This window comes from Lissotriton vulgaris, chromosome 6 (assembly GCF_964263255.1).
Source record: "Lissotriton vulgaris chromosome 6, aLisVul1.2, whole genome shotgun sequence".
Taxonomy (NCBI): Eukaryota; Metazoa; Chordata; class Amphibia; order Caudata; family Salamandridae; genus Lissotriton; species Lissotriton vulgaris.
In genome coordinates, this window is record NC_141694.1 from 847,930,141 (window position 1) to 847,957,421 (window position 27,281).

At 44.4% G+C, this 27,281-nt stretch overlaps 1 protein-coding gene across 1 annotated transcript in view; it reads right to left on the reverse strand.

Moving 5' to 3' along the window:
* CRIM1 (cysteine rich transmembrane BMP regulator 1) overlaps positions 1-27,281 on the reverse strand; it is an 891,430-nt gene that overhangs the window by 62,846 nt on the left and 801,303 nt on the right. The window contains exon 13 of the mRNA XM_086926868.1: positions 306-524. Coding sequence (XP_086782994.1) covers positions 306-524 — 219 coding nt within the window. The remainder of the gene's footprint in view (positions 1-305; positions 525-27,281) is intronic.

The window sequence follows — 27,281 nt, forward strand, 5'->3', positions numbered from 1 at the left end:
TACCCATGCATCCTTTCACACATCTGTGCATCCTTTCACCAATCCACCCTTTTTTTCCATCCTTTCACCCTTTAACCTCTCCTTTCTTTTAACAGTATGTTCTTCTTTCCCTTTTCTGTCAACGCCATCTTTCTTTTACTTTAATCGCGAGCTTTCGCCTGGAGAGTTACAGACAGAAGAAGCCCGTAAAGAACTCAACCCCCGCAGTAGTCGGAAAAGCGAGGGTGTGGGGTTTTGAGGGGGCTCACTACGCCTCTGGCAGCAACGGCAAAGACGGGGTTAGGAGAACCTTGCATTTCACTCACCTATGCAATAAGGGCAGCACTGCCCCTTTCGAAGGACCGGCCTCTCACAGGTGACAAGCGGACAGGACTCCGAGTAGCAGCTGATGGCGCCATCCATGCACACGCAGCTCGTGCAGACGTTGGGTTTCCAGGACTCTGCTGCCAGGAAGATGTCACCGTCTTCGTTTTTGCAGTAGCGTGGCATACTGTCATTGGCAGACGACAACGGCTCGTCTGGATCTATTGGAAGAGGCAAGCAAAGGGAAGCCTGGTCAGAAACGTATAGTTGCCTCTTTTCTTTTGGGAATAAAGAATGAACACGGTTTCCTCATTCCTGTTAGGGGATTGTATCAGCCACCACAAACAACTGTCACACCTCTTATAGTTCTGGGGTCCACACACTGGCCTGTGCTGTAAATATAAGAAAGCAGAGGGGAAATACAGACCAATGTCATTTGGAATACAACTGGTTTACACTGGCTGTATAGTGACTATTCAATAAAATTGTCATTTGTGTCACTACAAGATTAATAACAAATTCTTATATCGCCGTAAATATATCAAAATGTATAGGTTGGCAAGGCCGCAGCCACCTTCTTGATAGGCAGCTACAAAGGCATAATGTGAAGATAGCAGCAGATGGTTGGGCTGGCAACAAACTAGATTCAGCTGCCCCATGAACTTAGGGACATGACAGGCAAATTCAGCATCACTGTATACAAGCCCAAGATCACCATTAGTTTAGGGGTTATCAGCAGAACAAGGGTGACACCATGATTAGAAAACAGGAAAGAACATGCCCCGGTAAGGGAAAAAAAAAATCAATAAAATCTTGCTCATAAATCAAAGTCATATTTGTGAAAGCAGTTAAAGGTCACTGATGTTCAAAGCATAAAATGTATTGACCTCATTTAAACTGGTTACGACAACAGGATGACAGTTCTCAAAAAAATGTCATAAAAATCAGAGGCAACAGACTCAGAAGGATTCTGAATGAAATGAGGCTAATCCTTTAGCAATGAAAGCAAGCACTGGAGTACCCAACAAAACTTATGCTAACAATTGCAAATGCATCCATACACAAATGCAGTTTGCACACTTTCCATGCACAAATGCAGTTTGTATCCTTTACATGCACAAATGTTGTTCAGGATGTTGTTGTTAAAGTCAAACATATTGCGAAAACTGAATACAAGTGCAATGTTTGAGAGATAAATATATATATATATATATATATATATATATATATATATATATATATATATATAAAATAGGAGCGGACCAGAGCGCCCCACAAGTTTTAAAAATTTTGCGAAGATTCATCAACTGGCGCCAAAGTTATTGGAAACAGAATGTTGTGAATTTCCTATGGAAAATAGGTCCTAACTATAACTACCTACTGGCAACATGCTAGTGCACACCATGTGATTCAATTCGACAGAGAAAATACTACTACGTTTGCATGGCACATCAGAGTACAGGGGTAAGTGATAATCACATCCCATGTTAATTCCACATGGAAACAAATTTATAACTGAATAAATTCATGGGTTATAGCAAGATTGTTTCTGCATAAATGCATAGTTACGGTCAAAACAGTATAATACCATCAGTGCATAATTTGTGCAAATCATCGCATTCTGTAAACATAACACTCAGTGCAAAAAGACAATTTAGTTTAAAAGTATGATATAAATACTTAAAAACATTTTAAATACAAAAATCAATTGTTATTATAAAAACTGTCCTTGAACAATGTGCAATCCTATGCAATGGAAACTAGATACTCTGTGCAAAAAACGCTAATAAATACTTTACTGTTAAGACCATGAATACTATTTACAATCCTGCGTGGACATCTAAAATTGATGGCAAACCCTTTTACTAATAATGATGCCTCTGGGACATCTACTAATGATGGCAACCCCTCTGTTCTCAGATACCGCGCCTACGTCTAGTAAATATCTACTAATAAACTATTTGTGCCCCTAACACCTATAATGACAAGTGCAAAACTCATATTGTAGATTGGTTTGTCAGTCCCTATCTACAATGTCAACAGGTCAAAGAAAAATAAGGGTGAATGACGAAAATTTTTATATAGAGAAAAATACAGCAAAGAAAACGACATTTGGGCGATATAAAAGGATAATGTCATATGAGAACGGCCTCTAGAATTCAGATGTTGTTCATTGACTAGTTGAGGGCTTGGGAACAGGCTAATAATGACCTTAATTACTAGGTCAACTGTAAAGAAAATGATATAAATCCTCTGTGGTGTTAAGCTCATTCGGCACCTTGGTATCCAGTTCTAGTATCATCTTGGACTCTAGTTGGCGTAGCATCTTATCTCTATCCCCTCACCTGCGCGGTTGAGGGACAGACGTCAACACAAAGTAGCTGAGACACTCTAGGTTGTTATTGCGTACGCTTTTGAAGTGCCTCGCCACTGGATACGCGTTGTCATTGTTCACAATCGCCCGAAGATGCTGCAATATTCTGGCGTGCACAACAAGCCGAGTACTCCCAACATACCTCACGCCAGAACATATACAGCATATTCTGTCCTGCAATTATAATTGCCCTTGATCTGTAATGGCACAGGACTAAATGGGGTCGTATAGGTGCTAGTGTTAACACCAAATTTACACGCCGGGCAACTTGAGCACTTAAAGAACCCAAGTTGTGGTGGAAACCAGGATTTTTTCTTTTGGAGTATTTCAGGAAATGAATTGGAGACATGATTACGTAAGGAGGGTCCCCTCCGAAACGTGATTTTTGGATTGTCAGGTAATTCAGCAGCCAAAACACCATCAGTTTGGAGAATAGGCCAACTTTTAGACAAGATGGACCTAATCTTCCTATCCTGGCAGCTGAATGATGTAATAAACCTGATGGGAGAGTTCTCAGGGTCCTCACTATTCCTAGTGATCTCGCTGGTCTGCTCTAAAAGTGAATCCCTGGATCTCTGCTTCATTTTACATACTGCCCTTTTGAGAGTTAGATCGTTATACCCTCTAGCTTTAAATCTAGTAAGGGCTTCTGATGTACATTTCACTAATTCCTCTGCACTGCTGCAAATTCTTTTCAGGCGGAGCAGTTCCCCATAGGGGATATTATCGGTTGTGTGTCGCGGGTGAGCACTACTCGCGTGCAAGGTGGAATTACCCTCAGTGTCCTTTCTAAAGAGGGTGGTTGCCAACTTGCCAGACTTAGTGTAAACCCTAACATCTAAAAAGTCTACTGAGCTTTTACTGATATGATGAGTGAACTTTAAATTGTAATCATTGATGTTAAGTTTATCAATAAAGTTCACAGCACTGGCTTCATCCCCCCTCCAAATTAAAAACACATCATCAATAAAACGTGCCCACATTTGTACATGTTTTGAGAAAATGTCATGGTGATAACCCATGAGGACCCGCCTCTCCCAATAGCCTACGTGCAAGCACGCATAGCTAGGGGAGAAGCAGGCTCCCATGGCCACACCCCTCTTCTGCAAGAAGACATCCTTACCAAACATAAAATAGTTATGGTATTGGCTCCAAGACACTAACTCGACCAGCATCTTATTATGATTGTAACAATCTGACGGTCTGGTGCTCAAAAAATATTCTAGAGCCTTGAGTCCCGTGGGGTGTTCTATACTCGTGTAAAGAGCCTCGGTGTCTAATGTTATCAACAAAAAGTTCTTGGTCCATGTAATGATTTTGATTTGATCCAAGAAATGTCCAGTATCCTTGATGTATGTGGGCAGGCTTGTAACCAAGGGTTGCAGAAATAGTCTATATGTATATATATATATATATATATATATATATATATATATATATATATATATATATATTTTTTTTTTTTTTTTTCACTGAAAAAAAAAAAAACGTTACAGGGAAATTCGAGTTAGGCTTAGAATTCACATATACAAAACAATTGAAAATCAGCAGTTATAGCTACCTGAGCAAACTATAACTTGCGTCCCCACAATGCACTGCTTATGACTCACACATTACATCACTCATGTCATGGTCAGTGACCTCACTGATGACATCTCAGATGACATCACTGATGACATCATCCAATGAGTGTGTTTCATAAAAGTTTCGGAGACAAAGTTATATACTAAGCTACTGCATAAGCTAAATTACTATTCTTTTGTACTACTAAAGAGTGCTATTGTTTCTAACATATGTCACCTAAGTGGCTGTGTGACTATCAGTATGGGAGTGGGTGTGTTGAATGGCTTTATGGGTGAACGCGTGTGTAGCAGTATAGGTGAGTGACTGTGTGAGTGAGTGGCTGTATGGGTGGATGAGTGGCTGTATGGGTGGATGAGTGGCTGTATGGGTGGATGAGTGGCTGTATGGGTGGATGAGTGGCTGTATGGGTGGATGAGTGGCTGTATGGGTGGATGAGTGGCTGTATGGGTGGATGAGTGGCTGTATGGGTGGATGAGTGGCTGTATGGGTGGATGAGTGGCTGTATGGGTGGATGAGTGGCTGTATGGGTGGATGAGTGGCTGTATGGGTGGATGAGTGGCTGTATGGGTGGATGAGTGGCTGTATGGGTAACTGAGTGGGTGTGTAAGTGGCTGTATTGGATAGTGTCAGTGGCTGTATGGGTGAGTGGGTGAGTGAGTGGTTGTGGGAGCGCTTGTATGTGTGAATGGATATATAAGTGGTTGTGTAGGTGTGTGAGTTGGTGCATGCACGGTTGTATGGGTGAGTGAGTGGCTGTGTTGAGAGGCTGTATGGGTGAGTGGGGGTGTGAGTGGTTGTATGGGTGAATTAGTGGATGTGTGAGTAGCTGTAGGGGTGAGAGTGTGGCTGTGTGGGTTGGTGTGTGGGTGAGTGAATGGGTGTGTGAGTGGCTCTATGAGTGAGAGGCTGTGGGAGTGGGTGTGTGGGTATTATGAGTGGCTGTGTGAGCAGCTCTGTAAATTATGCCATTTGAGATGTCATCAGTGATGTCGTGAGCAATGTCACCGAGGAGGTACATTGCGGGGGCTTAAGTTATAGTTAGCTCAGGTAACTATAATCGCTGAAATTCAATGGTTATGTATGAGTAAAATCTGAGCCTAACTATTATGTCCCCATAACCTTTGTTTTTTTCCAGTGAATTTCTATGTTTTTTCCATGTTATTTTCTAACTGTATCGTCCTGGTAACCTTTTGGTTTATTAGTGGATTTTAGAGTTTTTTAATGCTATTTCCCAATTATAATGCCCCTGTAACCTTTGTTTTTTTAGTGAATTTCAAAGGTTTTTGATTTTATTTCCTAACTGTAACATCTAACTTTTGTGAGTGGGGGTGTGCAATTGCCTGTATGGGTCTGTGAGTGGATGTATGGGTCTAAGATTGGGTGTGTGAGTGACTGTATGGGTCAGTGACTTGGCGTGTAAGCGGCTGTGTGAGACTATGTATGAGACTGTGAGTTGCATACTACTAAGGGGGACAGTGAATTACCAAATGGGCATTGCTTCCAGGTGATTTTCCACTTTTGTATACTCGCAGTCCTTTTAAGGGAGAACCATAACCTCTGCTCTATAGTGAAGATAATAAGACTGCAAAGAGGTGAATCTACACCAAAGAAGGGTACTTACTCTTAGCTATATGAAGCAAGTGCTTCTTTGTTTGGTAGAGATGTCCTCAGATTCCTTGGCATCAAGAAGGCGTCATCGAAATCTGCACGAATTGAACTGGGGGCTTTTTAGTAAGGTATCCATCATCTGTTAAAATTAGGGATGACCTTTTCATACAACTAAGGTGGTTACGGCGGGTCCAAACGAGTGAAGCTTCAGGTGATTTTGCACATTTGTATACTCGTAGTCATTTAATGGGAGAACCATCTACTCTCACCAGGAGAGGCCAAGAAAGAACCTACTTGTCACAGTCACTAAAGATTGCACTCTGATAGATCAACGATGCATTCACCTTCCCCAAGGATTTCAGATAATTTTTCAATGTGGAACTGCTGAGAAAACACACTTGCTTTGTCTTCGCCTAGCCCTGGAAGTGGAGCTTCAACTGGGGCACTTGCTATGTTTATTTTTGTAAGTGCCTCCCACTGAGGTTTAATATCTGTGAAATGAGCATCAGGGCCAGAACGGCCAGGTCAAAACTTAATGGGAAGGGGGCCGCCAGGCCATCTACCTGGGCCGATTCCAGACTCAGGTAACCCCATCCCCCTGGGCCCGGTCTCTTTATGCTTGGTGCCCTGCAGCCAACCCAGGGCACAGGGGACGGCAGGGGCAGCCTCAGTGTTCCCACGGTCCCTGCTGGCTATCCGCCTCCAGCGGGATTCGGCATTGCTCCCACACATAGAGAGCAGCAAAAAATGCTGCTTTCTGCTTGTGGGGGAAATCTTTTCATCTGTTCTCCTGCCAGCTGAAAACCGATGAAGTCCACTTCTAGCTGATGGGTGCAGTCTTCCGGTCCCTGGGAGTGGACTTACTGTTTGCTCTAGCATGGCGGGAGCTGTCAAAGCAAAATCAAACTGCTATCTCCCGAGAGCAGGCACCCCGGGGATAGCAGGAGCCGCCGGCCCTGGGGGGGGGTGGTCCCCAGGGCCATTGGTGGCTCCAGGAGGGGTGCCGTACTGCCCCCCTCCTTTCAGTTTCAAGGGCCTGCCCTGGGAAGGTGGTGGTTCCCGGGGCCAAGAGCAGCCTAGAAGGGGCCCACACAGCCCCCCCTCCATCTAAAAAATGAAAAAGACACAGGGAGGTGGTGGTCCCTGGGGCCATAAATGATCCTGGTGCAGACTATGCCGCCCTTACCTTTTATTATTTGGATTTGTGGCCCCAGAGAGATGGTGTCTCCAGGCCCCTTAAAGGGCAATGGAGGGTGTCCACAATTTTCCCTCCAATATATTTATAAAGCCCCAGGGAGGTGTTTGTCCCTGGCTCTCTTAAGAGCTGAAGGAGAGGGGCCACATGCTCTCCTTCCCGATTAAGCATGCCCTTGGGACCTGGCCCACCAGTGGGCTAAAGTGCAAACAAGCGCGGGAGACCAGACATGCCTTTTTTTGTTGCTGCAAATCCTCGCACTTTCGCAGCAACAATTTAAAAAAAATGATGGGGCCCCAGCACCAGGAAAATTACTGAACAGATTTATACCAAATAACAAAAAGGGCTCTTTCTGAAAAAAGAGCTACCTTTCTGCCAAAGGTGGTGCAATTTTATCCAGCAGTTCGGGCTGTAGTCGTGTTCAAAATCCCTAGGAGAATTAACATGGGAAATGCACTTGACTGATGAACCCAAAACTTTCCATGCCAATAAGACCCAGTAGCACACATTTTTGGGGACGTTTTGTGAAAATGTCGTCAACCGGCACCAAAGATGTCAAGTCAAAAACGCTTGTCCTCTGGAAACTAGGTCCTAACTAGAAATACCTACTGATGACTGCCAGTAGGTAATAAATATACATACATATAATGGCACAAATTGTATATTAGAAGACTGCCCTCACTCACACACGAATGTGTGTGACATGCTTCATCATCGGGTCTGCTTACAAAACATCCTGGCATAGCCACGCACAGGATGGAGCATAGGGAGGGGGAAGACAACAATACACTTTGTGTTGTTAGACCTAAGAAGGTGCAACTCGGAGCGACCAGCACTGTGACAGGTTTGCCCCCAGTGATGGGCCACACTCGGTGTGGTTCCTGTAGTGTGTGCCACTTAACTAACAACACGAAGTGTATTGAGACTGGTCTAGCCTATCCCTGGGAACAAAGGTCCCATACCAACTACAACTCCAAGGGAGTATTTATTTGTTTACCTGCCCATGTCAGAAGTAGTATGAGGGTATGACCAGCCGAAGAGTAAAAACCCGAATCATGGAACATCGTAGTACCATCAGATATGGGAGGTCAAATACAAAATTGACTACTCACTATCTAGAGGCCAAACACACTATTGAGAACTTGAGCTGGACAGTTATTGAAAAATTACAGTTGGGATCAGACGCGGGTGACCGGAATAGAGCACTCCTTCTGAGGGAACAAAAATGGGTGTATCGACTAAAAAGTCACTTGTGGGGACTGAATGACGATATTCCATGGCATGCTCTCACTCGGTAAATCCTTGCCCGTATTACTGGGGTCTCATGAATACTACTTACAGACTATGTTAGCTATGACTTATGTGTGACATCTCCCCCCTGTGGGTGCGAGTCGTTGCCTTCTGTCCTTTTGGACATGCGATGACTATGTAGGGTGATGACTATGTAGGGTGATGACTATGTAGGGTGATCCCATCAAGCTAAATGGCCATTGTAGTGGTGGCACGGCCGTGCCCCTCAATTGTGGAACTATTGGTCCTGGGCTACATAGTTACATAGAGGTACACACATACACACCAGAAATCTATCTCAATAGTTTTTTAATACAGTACGGTTCCCCCGACTTTGCAGTTTAAGAGAGAACGATCAAGGGTGGAGGCTGGGTTCCCTGCTATTAGCAGACCATCCCTTTTAATATAGATCCGATGTGTGATTATAACGCACTGGTGATTGTCGGATGAGCCAGGCAGGGGAGTGGCTTTTGGATTGTAATCAAAGCCCCCGCATTCGTTTCTATGGTTGGCTGCGTGCCTACGCGCCATGATGCACTCACCCCCGCCTATGACACGTGACAGGGGTGGATGCGGAAAAGATGCTTTTAACGGCATGGCGGCGGCGTCTTTCCGCTCTACACGGCTGAGTGACGGCAGGCACGAATCAGTGTGATTTCTCCTTCGGAACAGTAAGTAATACTGCTAATAGAGCATATGTGGGGGAGCCTTATGGGTGGTAACATCATAGAACTTATGTGAGCTCTGAGTGAACGCTAACTGTGTATACGTTGTTATTTTCTTTCCCTGAACACAGGTTGTGTTCTTAGGGGTCCTCCTTGCCCCCCGTCAGTTCGGGTTCACCACTGTGTTAAACTCAGTGAGTGCAGGACGTGTTCTCTTTGTGTTCCTTGGGGGGCCGAGAGTTACAAATATGCCCTGAAAGGAGAGGTATGCCCGTTCTGATTTACGGCTACGGCTGAGAGTGGAGAGACATGTTTTATTTTCTGACAGCAAATATGAAATTATTTGGATATCCCAGGGTCCTATTATGAGCCGATACTGGGTAGGGCTAAATAAAATTCCAGATCGATATAAAGCATAAAATTATACTGCCTATTACACATGATGAATGGAGACATTTTACTTTGCATCACAAGCCTGTGTGTGTTTTGTTTTGTCATTCTAGTATTTGTATCCCGTGTTGGTGGGAATGAAATCCACATGTGTTGGATCAATTTTGGTCCTGTTGCCACCTTAATATTAACCAGAGTAATTGTAACATTCTCCGCACTGCTGGGCATTGTGCTTTTCGATCTTTTGCTTACATTAGGTCTACGAGCATTTTGTATTGCATTCTGGTCATCGCGCACCGCTTTGCTGGGCATTGTATATTTAAATTGGAGCAAGCGCATTTTGTACTGCATTCTGGTCATCGCGCACCGCTTTGCTGGGCATTGTTTATTTAAAGTGGATTACTCGCATTGTAAAGTTCATTCTTTTCATCGCGCACCGCACTGCTGGGCTTTGTGTTTGTTTTAACTTTACCACGTGTTTAAAGAGGTACTTTCTGCTGTTCATAACTACCTCGTACTGCTGGGCATCTCCCCTAACAATTTCACTGCCGCTGGGTGCATTCCTAATTGTAGCGCCTTCTCTGCTACACAGCGCTTCCTGCCACCACTGCCTACATTCATCCCCATAGCGCTCCATTTTAATCAGGTTTGGGCCCCAACCTCGCACGGCATCGCAGCATTTATTGTTGTTGTTGCTGCCATTTTGTGTGTGCTCCTAGACCCTCCCTCCACCTGGATCCCGCCTCCCAGCTGACCCTCCCACGCTCCGCCCCCACCACTGTCCATTTAAGGCAGATGTCCCAACGCGCAGCGTCCACGCGCTGCGGCCGCGCCGAAGGTGCGCCAACGGTAAGCCCGTCTACGCCCGTCCGCGCCAATACCACGCCCAGCGCCAGACCCCCTGTTCCTCGCCCCACCCACCCCTCCCACATTACTTACGACTACACCACCCTCCTAGCACTAAACCCCGGGTGACTCCCCACCTGCGCCCGAGCCGCTCCTGGACACACCCATGGACCCTTCGCATGCAACTCTTGCAAGTATGACAGCACCAAGGCCCACGCCACACCCACTACCACCAAACAGAGATCCGACACCAACCACCTAAAATGCTTCCTGCTCAACACCCGTTCGGTCCACAGACACGCCATCGACCTTTGGAATCTACTAGACACCATCTCTCCAAACGTCGCCTTCCTGACAGAAACCTGGATGAACGCCTCCTCAGCTCCGGACATCTCCAAAGCCATCCCGGACGGCTACAAGATAATCCAAAAAGACCGCACAATCCAAAAAGGAGGAGGCATCGCCATCGTCCATAAGAACACCATCCGTGTCTCAACCAGCTCAGACGACAACCTCGCTAGTGCCGAACACCTTCACTTCCAGATCCACACCGACCCCAAGACCACACTCAGAGGCACCCTCCTATACAGGCCACCAGGACCCCGCACACAATTCAGTGAAGACATCACTGACTTCATCACCCCTTACGCCCTCCCCTCCGAGGACTACATTCTACTGGGAGACCTCAATTTCCATCTAGAAAAGAACAACGACAACAACTCCATCACCCTTCTGGACAATCTCGCCAACCTCGGACTCAAACAACTTGTAAACACCCCCACCCACAACGCAGGACACACACTCGACCCTATCTTCACCTCTAGCAAACACATCTCCTTCAGTCACACTTCAGTTCTCCATTGGACAGACCACAGCTGCGCCCACTTTGTCTACAAAAAGACCACAACCCATAGTCATCCTCAACCTTCTCTGCGAAGAAACTGGAACAAAATCACCATCAACCAGATCTCCTCAGCACTTCTTCAAAACCCCCCTGCCCTCTCATCGAACGCCAACCAAGCAGCCATTAAACTCACTCAATGGCTAACCAACAGCGCTGACACCCTAGCACCTTTGAAAAAACGTCAAATTAAACTAGGCAGCAAAAATGTCCCCTGGTTCAGCGATGATCTTAAGAAATCCAAGAAACTCTGCCGCTCCCTTGAGAAAGCCTGGAAAAAAGACCCAAACACCAGCACCAGGAACGCCTTCAAAAACGCCACCCGCATACACCACCAACTGATCCGGACTGCCAAGAAAGCCGTATTCAAAGACCGACTAGACAACAACGCTCACAACAGCAAGGAACTATTCAACATAGTCAAAGAATTTACCAACCCCACTGCCAACTCCAACGACATCACTTCCTCTCAAACCCTCTGCGACTCCCTAGCTTCGTTCTTCCACGACAAAATCGCAGACATCCACAACAGCTTCGACAACCAACCCGGAGACCAACCCACCCAATCCTCTGCCATACCCTCACCCCCCCTGAACATCCTTACTGACTGGTACCCAATCTCCACCGAGGAAACCATTCGCCTGATGAACTCCATCCACTTAGGATCCCCCACAGACCCATGTCCTCACCACATCTTCAACAAAGCAGACTCCATCATAGCACCCTATCTCCGAGACGTCATCAACGGCTCCCTCAAATCCGCCACCTTCCCGGAAAGCTGGAAACACGCCGAACTCAGCGCCCTTCTGAAAAAACCCACAGCGGATCCCACCAAACTCAAAAACTACCGCCCCATTTCGCTCCTACCATTCCCGGCCAAAGTCATCGAGAAAGCAGTCAACAACCAGCTCTCCGCCTTCCTCGAAACAAACAACTCCCTCGACTCTTCACAGTCCGGCTTCCGAGCCAAACACAGCACTGAAACCGCCCTCATCGCAGCAACAGACGACATTCGAACACTACTGGACAATGGAGACACAGTCGCCCTCATCCTCCTTGACCTCTCCGCAGCCTTCGACACAGTCTGCCACAGCACCCTTCTACAACGCCTCAACAACATCGGAATCCAAGGAAAAGCACTGGATTGGATCACCTCATTCCTTGCCGGAAGAACCCAGAGAGTCCACCTCCCACCGTTCAAGTCAGAGGCCACCGAAGTCATCTGTGGCGTACCACAAGGATCTTCACTCAGCCCCACCCTCTTCAACGTATACATGAGCCCCCTCGCGGCCATCGCACGCCAACACAACCTCAACATCATCTCCTACGCTGATGACACTCAACTAATCCTCTCCCTCACCAAAGACCCAAACACCGCCAAAACCAACCTACATAAAGGATGAAAGAAGTAGCCAAATGGATGAAGCTCAGCCGTCTCAAACTGAACTCAGACAAAACAGAAGTCCTCATCTTAGGTAATTCTCCCTCCGCCTGGGACGACTCTTGGTGGCCAGCTGCCCTAGGAAAAGCACCCATCCCAACTGACCACGCACGGAACCTGGGCGTCATCCTGGACTCCTCACTTTCGATGACCAGACAAGTCAACGCAGTTTCATCATCTTGCTTCAACATCCTCCGCATGCTCAAAAAAACATTTCGCTGGATCCCCACCGAAACCAGAAAGACGGTCACTCAGGCACTGGTTACAAGCCGCCTGGACTACGGAAACACCCTATACGCCGGTACCACCGCGAAACTTCAGAAAAAACTCCAACGCATCCAAAACGCATCAGCCAGACTCATACTAGACATACCGCGTAAAGACCACATTTCCGGTCACCTAAAAGACCTCCACTGGCTCCCTATCAATAAGAAAATAACGTTCCGCCTCCTCACCCACGCACACAAAGCACTTTACGAACTTGGACCAGAATGCCTCAACACGCGTCTATCATTCTACTCCCCATCCCGCCAGCTACGTTCTTCCAACCAAGCCCTCGCTGATATTCCTCGCATCAACAAATCCACCATGGGGGGAAGATCCTTCTCCTACCTAGCAGCTAAAACATGGAACTCCCTTCCCATTCACCTCCGCCTCACTCAAAACCACCTATCCTTCAGAAAACAGCTTAAAACTTGGATTGTTGCGTGTTTATCTAGGTTCCTGATCGATACTGTGACCTTATGCCCCTATTCGGCTATAAATCCATTTATTCCCTATATTGGCATAACCGTTCAAGTGCGATTTTCTGAAAAGTCATCTCTGGCCTCACACGAACAGAGCCACATTCCAGCATAGTTCCCTCTGCCACTTCCTTTGCGACCAATTAGTGCAATGACAGAGCAGTAGTCACTATCTGATATTCCTAGATAACACTCCGAGTTCTTCAACAAGATAAAAACTCAGCAAACCTGGAAATCCCCGCTTGCTATGTTTTGATTAGTAATAGAACTCTAATGAGCAACTGATAACTATCACTTCCTAGTGACATCTTTAATTGACGTCTTATGTCCAGCAAACTTGCGTCAAACCCGGCACCTGTCAGGTATAAATATTACCAACGTTGCCTTAAGCAATTGCCTGTTGTACGAGCTACTGAAGCCAGCTGCCTGCACGACCCCGTGTTGGTAAATCTAGCACTCTGTCGCTGCAGCCTGCTGTCCCTGTGGTGGTGAAGCTGCTGATACCATTATCGCCGCTAAAGCGCGAACTATGGTGCAGTATGCTTAAGGAGCTGAACAGCCGTCCCTCTGCGAAGACATCCAGCAGATTCCAGCTGCCCGCGGACGCTGTCCCCCCTCCTTCCTCGACGCGCTGAAGAGACCCGCTGCCTTTCTCGTGCAGAGAAATCCAGCCACAGCGTTTCCGGTTTACCCTCGCGGGTGACTGGGATATCGAGAGAGACCCCTGAAGGAGATACCAATCCTCCATCATTCTATTCAGAGGTATGGTGTTGACTAAACCCTTAGACAAGAATTCTTGAAACAAACCTTGGCAAAACCAACTTAACTTAAAGCTACTTACGTACTCCCCTTTCACGTGTTAGGCTTAGGTCAGGCACACTGGGGTAGGCTTAGTTAGAAGCACCAGTTGAGTATGTTAGCCTAATGTATATATGACTGTATATATGTTTTATTACTTTTAAACCATTGTATGGCTAAGAAACCATATCAATGCTTTTACAGTTCTATTTCGCAATACTTATCTTACTGTACGTACTTTTTATAATAACAATTATTGCAATTGTGGCAATACATTTCTCTTGTACGAGAAGAAAGACTGTTCAATAAATGTTAACCCTTTATTGACAAACGCCCGTCTCTCTATTCTCTACATCTCGTGAAAGTAAACTGCACTAGACTGACTGAGTGAAATACATGTCTATTGTTTCACACGACCCTAGAGATTGACTCTTGACCTGAGGAGCAAAGTTGTCATGTTGCACGGTTGTTGGAAAGCTGAATCCCTTCTTGTCTGTGCCAAGGAAGCTGATCACTTCCTATGCAGAGAAGAAAGTTTCCAGTGACCTCTGAGCTAGTTGGTAACACAACCCAATTAAGTTTAGCATAGTCAGTGGAGGCCTGGAATATCCGCAGTTCCACGTCGGTACTACTGTTTATGTTATTCCAATGCGCAGGGCCTAGTGGGAAACTAGGAACTACACTACATGGCGCCCAACGTTTGGTAAGGCGATAAACTAACGCAAGGCAGTTAGAGTAACTCAGTCGTGCATATTTCACACCCCTTTCTCCCGTAAATACTCCAATAGACGTCTGGAGTGGGTGAAAGGTTAAAATCCGCCCGACCTTAGTAGGAAGAGATTCCTATGTAAAGCTCTGGTTTATTCAACGTTGAAGGATACAGTGTTCCAAAATATTGTGCATCTAATCTTTGTCTCCTTGGAGACCTACTTTGCAAACCTTGCATTTTTACAATGCCAGAAAACGGAACCACTGGGGGCGCAGTAGATGCGACTCAGCAAGGTCCCGAATACACAGACCCGGATGCTATTATCATCCCGGTCCACTTAAGAAGATCTATAACTTTAAAACTTATAGAAAACGGACTGACACCACAAGGTGGTACAGTAATTTTCGTGATAGAGGCTCACGAGTATCGGCAGACAGAGGTATTCTATTCATGGATAAACTTTCCAGCGGTAAACGCTATAACAAAAGAGTTTCACTATTACAAAATAGAGAAACCTCCGGAAGAGTACGCTCCTTTCGAGGAGATTGAAATTCCACTTAAATTTCAAGAGCACCTGCTCTGGTTTAATGGCGCCCTAAAACACAATGATCACATTACCAGGCTCGGTCCACTAGGTAGACCAGGAGCCACGTGGCCGGTTCTAGCCAGCTACACACCACATCCTGACATTGCAAAAATGTCTAGAGAAGAGCTGTTAGTACAGCTAAACACATTAATAAAAATACATAGGCAATTAGTCCAATATGTAATGCGGACTGCAACAGTCCAGCCAGCTGTTAATGTACCACAGCTGACCCCTCATCAGGGGAACACAAATAAAATTACACCACAGAACATACAGTCATGTCTTGGTAAAACACCCGTAAAACGGGAACAAATTCCTTTCTGGTTAGCACAGAAAATCACTCAAATAGAGGCAGTATTTCCTGATACTACCCCTATTGAGAAACACAGAATCTTGACCATCTGCCTTCCTATGGGAATCGCACCACACGTGGAGGACTGCGACACTTGGAGTACAGTCTTTGCTTCCATTTACACAGAAACACACGGTGTTCCGTCTATGGCGGTAATACCAGAAGTGCTAAAACAGATTCAAAATGAATTCGGTCCAGAGCCCGCTTTAAATCTAGGTATGAAATTACCGAAAGACTTCAAGCAGGTCTCGGCTATATTATTAGCCAATATAAGAGGAGAAGCAGCATCTGTGGCGATCCGCCAGAAGTTGAAGGAAACAGATATAAAAGATCCTGTTGAGCTTGCCAAAATCATAGAAAAATGCTATGAAGAATTAGGTAGAGACAGCTTGGGTGGAAAACCAGTTAAGCCCCAACTGCTCGAAAATCCTGAAAAATTATTTATTAAAAATAATTTAAATACTCCTAAAAAGAGCTGGGATGGAAATAAACAATCCACTCCCAAGGAAAAAGTTTTCCAGTCCAGAGGAAGGTCTCCTCGATGGAGGGAAAGAACTCCGACTCGAGAACGCCAGTCTCCCCAGAGGGAGCCCTCTGAGAAAAGATATAACCTTAGAAATAGGGATAATCTGAAAAAACCTGATAGATATCAAAGTATTGATACACGTCCCTCTCGATCTTTTCCACAGAATTCGGAAAGAAGAGGACGGTCAGACCCAGGAGAGCACACCAAGTCCAAAGACAAGGAACCTGCTCAAAATAAGAAATCTCAATTTCAGAAAAAGAAGGTAGCCAGTATTAGAGTAATCAACCATGCCGAGAATACGGAGGACACAGTTGAAAAACGGGGAGTGGGCATTGACAATGTTGGACAGTGCAGCAGAAATCAGTATAGCGCGCAAGATCTTGATGAGTCATCTGGAGACAGTGGACACGAATGAATACATTCAAGTTGAAACTGCCGACGCCAGACTTAGCGAGCCCCATAAAATATACGAAATAACATTGCGTATAGAGGGTGATAAGACTAGGAAAATTAAGGGTCTATTTTGGGATAAGCTCTCAAAAGGCTATGATATTCTGTTAGCTGAAAAAGATTGGCCCCCAGAGTTTGTCAGGGAGTGCCCTCGTGGCGAAGAAGTGATTATGCCTGCCTTCTCAAATCATATACCGATTCACAAAAAATATACATATGCAAGGAAATGGGCAGTAGCCCAGGCACCTGCATTATATAAAAATCATGTAGGATGGGATGAGGACTCACCTCCTCACAAAATCCAATTAAAAAGTGAACCAACTGCCCAACGGCAGTATCCCATAAAGCAAGAAGCTAAAAAACAAGTCAGGGAGATCTTAGATCAACTTGAGTACCAGGGGGGTGATTGAAACATGCACCTCTCAAATGAACAATCCTTTGTTTCCTGTCTCCAAGCCAGACAATTCATATCGTCTAGTTTTGGACTACAGACACCTTAATACATGTTGCAAAACTTTTGCAGTACAAAACTCGCATAGTGCAGCCCTAATGAATAATATAGTTAGGAAAAAATATAAAACGACATTAGACATTTCTAATGGTTTCTTTTGTCAAAACATTGCACCAGAAAGCAGATATTTGACCGCTTTCTCCGCATTTGGGTCACAGAAAAAATTCTGTCGACTCCCACAGGGGTTCAAGAACAGCCCAGGACTATTCTCAGCTAGGGTAACAGAGTTACTACAAATCTATGATGATGAAGCATTATCTTACGTAGATGATATTTATCTCACAGACGACGACTTGGATACTCACTTGAAAAGAGTGAACACCATTATACTTGGGTTCGCAGCAGAGGGTTACAAATTCAACTTTAAAAAGTCCCGAATTGCCCATCTGACAGTACTATTTTTAGGGTACGAATTATCAAGTGAAGGGAAAAGCCTAGCGGACAACTTCTTAGAGAAGTGCGCTGTACTCCAAGCTCCAAAAACGCTGAAGAATTTACAATCCATTCTAGGTTTTCTGAATTTCGGAAGAACTTACATTCTAAATTATGCAGAGAGGGTTAAACCTCTCTACGAACTAATAAAACCTGATTTTAAACAAATCAATTGGACTCAAAAACACACAGAAATTTTGAGATCACTGCAAACAGACATGTTAGCAAAAACAAAATTAGATACACGTGACAACACACATGATCTTGTAATCCAAGTCATCCCAGGAAGATGCGGATTCACGTACCTGACCTCTAATGAGGGAGAAAAGGTACCAATTTCAATTAAATCTCACTTGTACACACAAGCAGAAAAAGCATTCAGTCCCACAGAAAGAACTGTGAAAGCAGTGCAAATCGCATTCGCAAATGAACGAGAACTAGCACACGGCAAACGGATTAATATCCTTACAGCGGAATCCGCCTTCGAGGCGCTATTCAGCCCAGTAAACCTGCCAACAGTGTCACTGGATCCGAAATGGATACAGTGCATAGATTCTCTAGGAGCGGAAGACGTGAAATACTATTTCGCCCCGCAATTTGAAGAACTGAATGATTTAGAGTATGAAGAAGAATATCCTCTGCCAATCGAAATTCTACCTCTCCCACAATACGCCTGTATAATCTATACAGATAGCTTTATACAGCATTTCAACGTAGAGAGCAAATCCTATAATGCAGCGTGTGCGATCATTAAAGGTCGTTGGCTGTGCGGTAAATTCAGACCGAAAGTAACAAAAACTGAATCTGTAAGAAACTGTTCGGTTCAAAGAACTGAAATCAGATCTTTAAAGATGGCGCTCGAAAATGCAGAACGTGAATTCCCGACACTTATAGTGTGCGATTCTCATTTTTGCGTCAACTCTTACAACAATAAACTGCAGAGTTGGATCGAAAACGACTACAAAGATGACACAGGTGCCACAATAAAGCATAAATTGCTCTGGAACGAGGTAGCTCTTTTACACAAAGAACTACAAAAGACTCACGTGATTCACGCACAGAGTCTTCAACGTGATGGCGTTCACGTTGCAGGGAATTCATTGGCTAATACAGCCACAGCGGAAGCAACTAACCCGGCTTCCGTAGCCACAAAAAAGCGTACAGATAAGTACATAGACGGGGAAACCATGCTGGCAGTAAAAACGACCGTAAAAGGCGACTGTGCAGCATTACCCGTAAACTATCCACTCAATTATGCATACGTAATCGATGCAAACTCCGTTCCTTTTGCTCGAATCCCTGGAGTGGGGGACAGAGTAATTCCAAACAGGAGCAGGAGGGGCTTCCTCTTACTGGAAGCACACATGGGGTTGGGTCTGAGACACCAAACAATCAAAGCCTCTCTGAAAGAATTACAATCAGAGTACTGGTGGCCAGGAATGAGTATAGATATTCAATGTTTTGCTCAGAATTGTGAAAACTGCAACCGAGATCGCAGAAATGAACAGGCCAGTGTAGTTTCAGGATCCCTTCTAGACAGCATAAGGCGGTCTATCTGCGCAATCAAAGAAGAGAAGCGCGTCCCAGTGTACACCATTAAGACGAAAAGCACTTAAAAAATGAGGCCTCCAGCACTCGGCTGACGCTAGAATGGTTATAAAAGATTTGCGAGTCAATATCGGCACATACGCAATTACCACGTTCCATTCTGACCAGGGTCCTGCTTTCAGCTCTCGAGCCTATAAGGAGGCCATGGCCAGCATGGGAATTGGGTTGCGGTATTCTTGTCCGTCATACCCCGGAAGGGAATAGTGTGGTAGACAGAAAAAACCGTGACATAAAGCAATCTATAACAGCGAAGGTATTAGGTTCAGGCGCTGGGTGGGTCAAACATTTAATAAGTGTCCAGACTAGTCTTAACAACATGCCAAGAAATTCTCTAAAAGGTTTCAGCCCATACGAACTATTGTTCGGAATTAGAATGCGAGTTCAGGAACTCGATAGTCAAATGTCAGTGGTACAAGAAAAAACAACAGACTTTGACATCAAAGATCGTTTGGCTGTTTTACAGGAACTGAATGAAACAAGAAAATCATTAAGCAACATAAAGTTAAAGCAACAGCCAAGTACCACTGACGAGGCACCACCCGCAACAGCCCCAGCAAGGCCTGTCTGGATTCCAAAGATTGGGGATCTAGTCAGAGAAAAGATTGCGGTGAAGAAGGAATTTGGGCCTTCTTACAGAAAAGCAGTACCTGTCTTAGCTGTCACCGGAACAAGATCAGTTGTGCTACCGCCCCTTGCTGGTAAAAAGGAGAACAGAATTGTGTCCATCGATCTGGTAAAACCACAAGCATGTGGCCTATAATCAACAGTAGGCCCAGTGGACTCCCAAGAAACAACAGAATACCCAAACTTGCAACAATCCAAGAGGTTCAAACTGAAAGACTAATCACATTCGATCAGCCTGCAGTGCACAATGAAGGACTATGCAATAATGCCATGGAACTCGTGCCTCTTGAAACACAGATTGAAACAGTTCGTCAAGAAACAACACCAGTCTACAATGATGTGGCATCAGAAAGTGCTACCGAGAGACAGATTGAAAGAACAATCCCATCAATTGACAGAACTGCCTCTGGTTATTTCATCAACTTCGACAACTTCTCTGAAGATTTAAACGACCCCGAAGTGATGCCAGAAACAAAAAAGTCTTTTAAAGAAAAAGCAACGGAACTCCTTCATCAACTGAAGGAAATCTACCTAATTTCCCCTTGGCTAGAGTTCTGGTTCGGTCTAGGTGTATTTTTCCTCCTGCTTTGGCTCATCATGGTACTATGTTTGGGAAAATTCATTGAAGGAAAATATATTACAATGGACACAGCAAGTCAGAACATCAACCTAGTCCTGAAACCACACAAATCATCCCACGTGAAGAAAAGAGAACTGTCAACAGTAAATGTCACAGCAATTCCAATACCTGGTGGGGTAGTATGGGAGAAAACAGACTATGAGATCTATGGTCCGGTAGAAATCCTGAAGTATCCTCATCAACTAAAGGTTTCCTTAAGTGACTTTGTGACACCTAGTACATTCTCTGATGATTGGGACTTTAACAGTATTAATGACATGATGTCTGATTTAGTAATGTCAGCTAGATTCACAGATCATGATTATTTACAAGGTTCATCTAGTTATGAGCAGTTATTCTGTTACACCCACTATGGGGATCATTACTTGCATAAATCTGCACAGCCTAGAAATGTTTTTATGTATAATCAAAGGGAACATTGTTCTACACCACCTAAAAGCAGTTCTAAAGCATTTTTTGAGAAATTCAAATACTTCTCAGGGTTTAACACCAGTGATGCAGAAACGTTTTATTACAAACTGTTAGATAAAACGGGAATGAAAACAATGCTGACAAATTCTAAATTGATATATTCAGAAGCATTTTATGACAAAATGATGACATTTGGTTTTGATTATTGGAAAAATAATATTGAAACAAAAACAATTTGGGGTACAAAAGATTGGCAGGTGCAAGGCATTGAAGCACTATTTAGAACCTGCATGATACCAGAACAAATGTTATTTTTAAATGACACAATACACCAAACATCTTGTCTTGGCCTAGCTAAGATCAAAGACCTTAAAACACCGTCTATACCAAAGCCAATACCTGAAAATATAACTGCAGATATTGAGTTAGACGTGTCACAAATTTTACATTTCAACAGAACACATCCTGATTGGAAAAAGTGGTTAATCTGGCCTACAGACACAAATAGCTGTCAAGATAGATTCCTGAATAAAACACAGGGGTTAAAAATGACCAAATTAGACCCTAGATATTCCCAGAGACAACATCCAGGGATTATAACAACATACAGTGTAGGGAAACTCTGCCTTGAATGGCTAACCTCGTCCACACTGGCTGAAATTAAGCAACACTTGTCTTTATTAAAAGATGGTGCTGATTTGCGCGATTTCATTCTTGGACCACGCAAACAGCGTCAAAAGCGTTTCATAGCGACCAGTATCTATGCTGCTTACAACGAGGCTTGGAAAGTAAAGCAAATTGAAACTGCTGAAAAAATACGAGAAATTGATCGTATTCATTTGGAGAAATCACTTTCTGTGGTAGACAATGGGTTAACGACTCTGTCTTCCAGAATATATTCTTTGGACAATATTGTATCCTCTGCCTTTGATGTGATAGACAGAGATTTGCTAATGTTACAACATGGCCAGTCTCAATTACGCTCTATTATAGAATTAGGCTGGACGCTGCAAAATCTTCGTTCAGGCTATGTGCCTTGGCGTTTAATCAACACAACGTCATTATTTTCCAGTTTTAACCTTACTGATAAACAGATCAGTTTGGCACAGAAAGGAGCAGACTATACAATCCTGAGCATCGAAAAACTCGAGAGATTACCATTGACAATGTCAGAGAGTCCTGTCATTGAATGGATAATACACGGAATTATCACAATTCCGATAACAACTTTCCGATTTAAAAAGTGCCTTGAGTACATACCTGCTGGCCAGTATGAACAATTGGGTAAAGGATATGTAAAATCCGAATGGAAATTACCATACACTCATTCTTGCTATAGTGACAGTGACAAAAATGTATTTCTTAGTGGTGAGAATTGTAAACATTCACTAAGCGGTATACTTTTGTGTCAGGGTATTAATTTACACGGAGCATGTGATGGAAATTCAAACAACCTTTCATGCCACCAGCAAGTCACACCTGCAACTCAGATAGAGCCCTTCTTTATGCAACTTTCGAACGGGAGTTACATTCTTAGAACGGATCACAGATGTTGTGGCCTCACGCCAGGGAAAAGTTATCTAATAGAAGTAACGTCCATGGTCAAATGTTGTATGCAAGCATTGTTTCCGAGTGGGCCTGCAGACATAGTGACTCCCATCTGGCCTCGTCTGAATCTCTATTCTATACGAATTGATACATTAAGCAAAATGAAATCTGTACTTTTACAGACAACAGTGCCTATAACGTCATCTAAAGAGACGTATGATCTTCTAGTTGCAAGGACAGCTACTGAAATTCATGACCTTTTATCAACAAATTGCCCCGTGCATTTCGTAGAAATGTTCAGCCAACTCCTTAACATGTCTAGTGCAACAAGCATCCCAGGCATATTTAAGACAGTCTTTACGGGACTGCTAACACCCTTCCAGGCAATTTTGGGAATCTTTCCTAATTTTGTGCACTCCATTTTTGGCGGCATACCATTATTTTTTGGACTCGTCGCAGGGATTCTATTTTTGACCCTCCTGCTACGTTATGGCAAGCCTCGGCTCAGACATAGCTCCCATGGGAATGGAAGAGACAATCCTAGCAATGCGCTACCGGGACAGGATAACTAACGTCCTTGGATTGGCCAGGCTGAGAGATCTTAACATGACCTGGTTCCTTTCATTCAGACCGATATGGCAAAATTGCATTTTACCTGTGCTACGGTGTATGCTTTGCGGCGATGAATGCGTGTTGGACATCTGTCTTTCACTTCCATCAGCAGTACCAATGGACGTCGATACTTTGCTCAGTCCAATAACGGCTCACGCATTGTGTTGTCCCCAGCGGCTACCAATCCTGATGACGGCATTCGTGGAGACTCCTGTGCTACAGCCAAGTGGTAACAGTGGAGCGAGTGACAAAAGCAACATCATCCAGGTACAACGTTCTGTGAGCATTGCTGGTCCCGACTATGATGACAGCAATCATTCTCACACCTGCCAAGTTACAGCGCTATCTAATTTGGTTGAACTATCACCTGAATTTGTAGACCAATTCTTTGAGAGCCTGTCTGATACGATGTTCTCACCCGTACAGAAACAATAACTTTTAGAAGCTTTCCGACACACAGCGTTCCCATGAACTCTGAATTCGGCCTTCAGTTTTGATCAACAAAAACTGCCAAGAGCTTTTGAAATCTATTTTTCCCCGTTCAAGCTATAATTCTTTGAATTGGACAATTTTTCTAATATTGACCTTTTTTGGCACGAACAATTCTTTGCTTAACGTAAAAACTATTCTTAGAGAACAGAAGCTTCACACTTCTATTTCTAAACACATCTAGAGACATAACATTACACCAGCCTCTAGCACACGTTATTACAATGCATTTTTATGTGATGATTTATCTCGCCCTTCTTCTGTCAGAGATACTTCATGTGTAATTCCTTTTGCATAATCGTTCATTGATTTCGTATGCAATAATTTTTTGAATGATTTCTATGCTTTATAAAACGTACAGTACCTAAATTCATGTATTACAAGTACGCCTATTTCGAATGCATTTATGTATTTTGGGGTGGGCAATGTTACACATGCATCTAATTGCTTTAGTTTTAGTAATTTTGATGGACATTAACCCGTGGAGTGGGTGTTGCGTGTTTATCTAGGTTCCTGATCGATACTGTGACCTTATGCCCCTATTCGGCTATAAATCCATTTATTCCCTATATTGGCATAACCGTTCAAGTGCGATTTTCTGAAAAGTCATCTCTGGCCTCACACGAACAGAGCCACATTCCAGCATAGTTCCCTCTGCCACTTCCTTTGCGACCAATTAGTGCAATGACAGAGCAGTAGTCACTATCTGATATTCCTAGATAACACTCCGAGTTCTTCAACAAGATAAAAACTCAGCAAACCTGGAAATCCCCGCTTGCTATGTTTTGATTAGTAATAGAACTCTAATGAGCAACTGATAACTATCACTTCCTAGTGACATCTTTAATTGACGTCTTATGTCCAGCAAACTTGCGTCAAACCCGGCACCTGTCAGGTATAAATATTACCAACGTTGCCTTAAGCAATTGCCTGTTGTACGAGCTACTGAAGCCAGCTGCCTGCACGACCCCGTGTTGGTAAATCTAGCACTCTGTCGCTGCAGCCTGCTGTCACTGTGGTGGTGAAGCTGCTGATACCATTATCGCCGCTAAAGCGCGAACTATGGTGCAGTATGCTTAAGGAGCTGAACAGCCGTGCCTCTGCGAAGACATCCAGCAGATTCCAGCTGCCCGCGGACGCTGTCCCCCCTCCTTCCTCGACGCGCTGAAGAGACCCGCTGCCTTTCTCGTGCAGAGAAATCCAGCCACGGCGTTTCCGGTTTACCCTCGCGGGTGACTGGGATATCGAGAGAGACCCCTGAAGGAGATACCAATCCTCCATCATTCTATTCAGAGGTATGGTGTTGACTAAACCCTTAGACAAGAATTCTTGAAACAAACCTTGGCAAAACCAACTTAACTTAAAGCTACTTACTTACTCCCCTTTCACGTGTTAGGCTTAGGTCAGGCACACTGGGGTAGGCTTAGTTAGAAGCACCAGTTGAGTATGTTAGCCTAATGTATATATGACTGTATATATGTTTTATTACTTTTAAACCATTGTATGGCTAAGAAACCATATCAATGCTTTTACAGTTCTATTTCGCAATACTTATCTTACTGTACGTACTTTTTATAATAACAATTATTGCAATTGTGGCAATACATTTCTCTTGTACGAGAAGAAAGACTGTTCAATAAATGTTAACCCTTTATTGACAAACGCCCGTCTCTCTATTCTCTACATCTCGTGAAAGTAAACTGCACTAGACTGACTGAGTGAAATACATGTCTATTGTTTCATACGACCCTAGAGATTGACTCTTGATCTGAGGAGCAAAGTTGTCATGTTGCACGGTTGTTGGAAAGCTGAATCCCTTCTTGTCTGTGCCAAGGAAGCTGATCACTTCCTATGCAGAGAAGAAAGTTTCCAGTGACCTCTGAGCTAGTTGGTAACACAACCCAATTAAGTTTAGCATAGTCAGTGGAGGCCTGGAATATCCGCAGTTCCACGTCGATACTACTGTTTATGTTATTCCAATGCGCAGGGCCTAGTGGGAAACTAGGAACTACACTACAGGATTTTCGACAAATAATCCCCCACCCTTCCCCAAGCGCCTTGAGACCCTCTGGGTATGTAGTGCGCTATATAAATTCTCTGACTTGACTTGACTAGACTGGGACGGATAGAAGTCCTGAGGAAGACCGACGTGACCAGTTTTGGCGCATAATCATACGGTCGAAACATGTTTACACGAGCAGTTGAAGGAGGGGTGTTTTTGAGAACCTTATATTCTCTATAAACACACCCATCCGGCACTATTTTTTAATCCTGACCTTGGGGCCCATGAATAAAAGGGTTGGATGGGGCACCCATGAGTCAATTTTAAACACTTCGGACACTGCACTTTTTCTATCACAGCACCTAGTCACCAGGGGATAAACACCCTGACATTATTGTTTGTTCTTTATGTTGTTTTGTCTTCCCCCTCCCTATGCTCCATCCTGTGCGTCTAAGCAGATCCGACGATGAAGCATGTCACACACATTTGTGTGTGAGTGAGGGCAGTCTTCTAATATACGATTTGTGCCATTATATGTCTGTCACTCTATCATATTTTTTTCTCTTCTCTCTGCTCCTCTTGGTGTTCTCATGGTGTACTCTAGGGGGTTCGGGGTAGGTGAGCTTCAATGACCCTCTCCCCTTTTTTCTGATTATTAATAAATATACATATACACACATTTTCAAGAGTCTGTATACATAACATTAGCTATGACTTGAACTCCAACCTGCACGCGGACTGTGCTGCCTGCCTGTAACAGATAAAATACTTCAATTATTTCAGACTTCATAGGCACCTGTGAAAGGAGAGCAATAATTTCTCTTGTGCTTCACAGGATGACCTGATCTTTGTCCCAAAAACCGAGACAAGTATTTAAAATTAATTAAAGCGTCAGGACACCGTGACAGTCCTCTGAAACCCAGGTCTGCCCGGAGTAATTCGGGACGTCTAGTCACCCTATCACATGGTTACCCAGTGAGGAGGGAAGATCACACAGTGGCAGGAAAGACAGCTGTAAAGAACTCCACAGAATGCTTACCAGCTCTTTTTGGAGGCTGTAAGCAGCCGATGCCTATCAAGGGAAGTCAAAACACCCCAGGATATCGGTGACAGTCTCAGGGACCCTTTGATTTTTTGGGTGAGGGGGAGGCGTGGCGGGATTTGTGGAGGGCTCAGTGCCTCTCAGGTAGCTTTAGGCAAGAGGCCTGCTTCATCCTCACACAGCACAATATGTTTGTAGGTTGGCAGAGTCCACAGCATGAGGTCAGAGCGCAATACTCTGAGTGGGGGAGCTCTGATAATCTTTTCTTTGGAACCCAGCCTTATTAAACATTGCCATACTCTTTTTTGCCAAATTGCTGCTGCTGTTCACCAGGGGATTCGGGGGAGCCGCCACCGCCAAGAGTCAGCGGACTACATTCCCCAAAGAACCTCTGCGGTACGCACGACGCCACCGCGTTGAGAGGCGCCAGGAGGCGCTCTAAAGGAACGTTGAACCCCATTGGGAGCGGGAGTTCTGATAAACTTTTCTTTGGAACTTGGCCTTATTAAAAATTGCCATACCATTACTTGCCAAATTGCTGCTGCTGTTCACCGGGGGATCCGTCACCGCCAAGAGTCAGCAGGCTACATTCCCCAGCAAC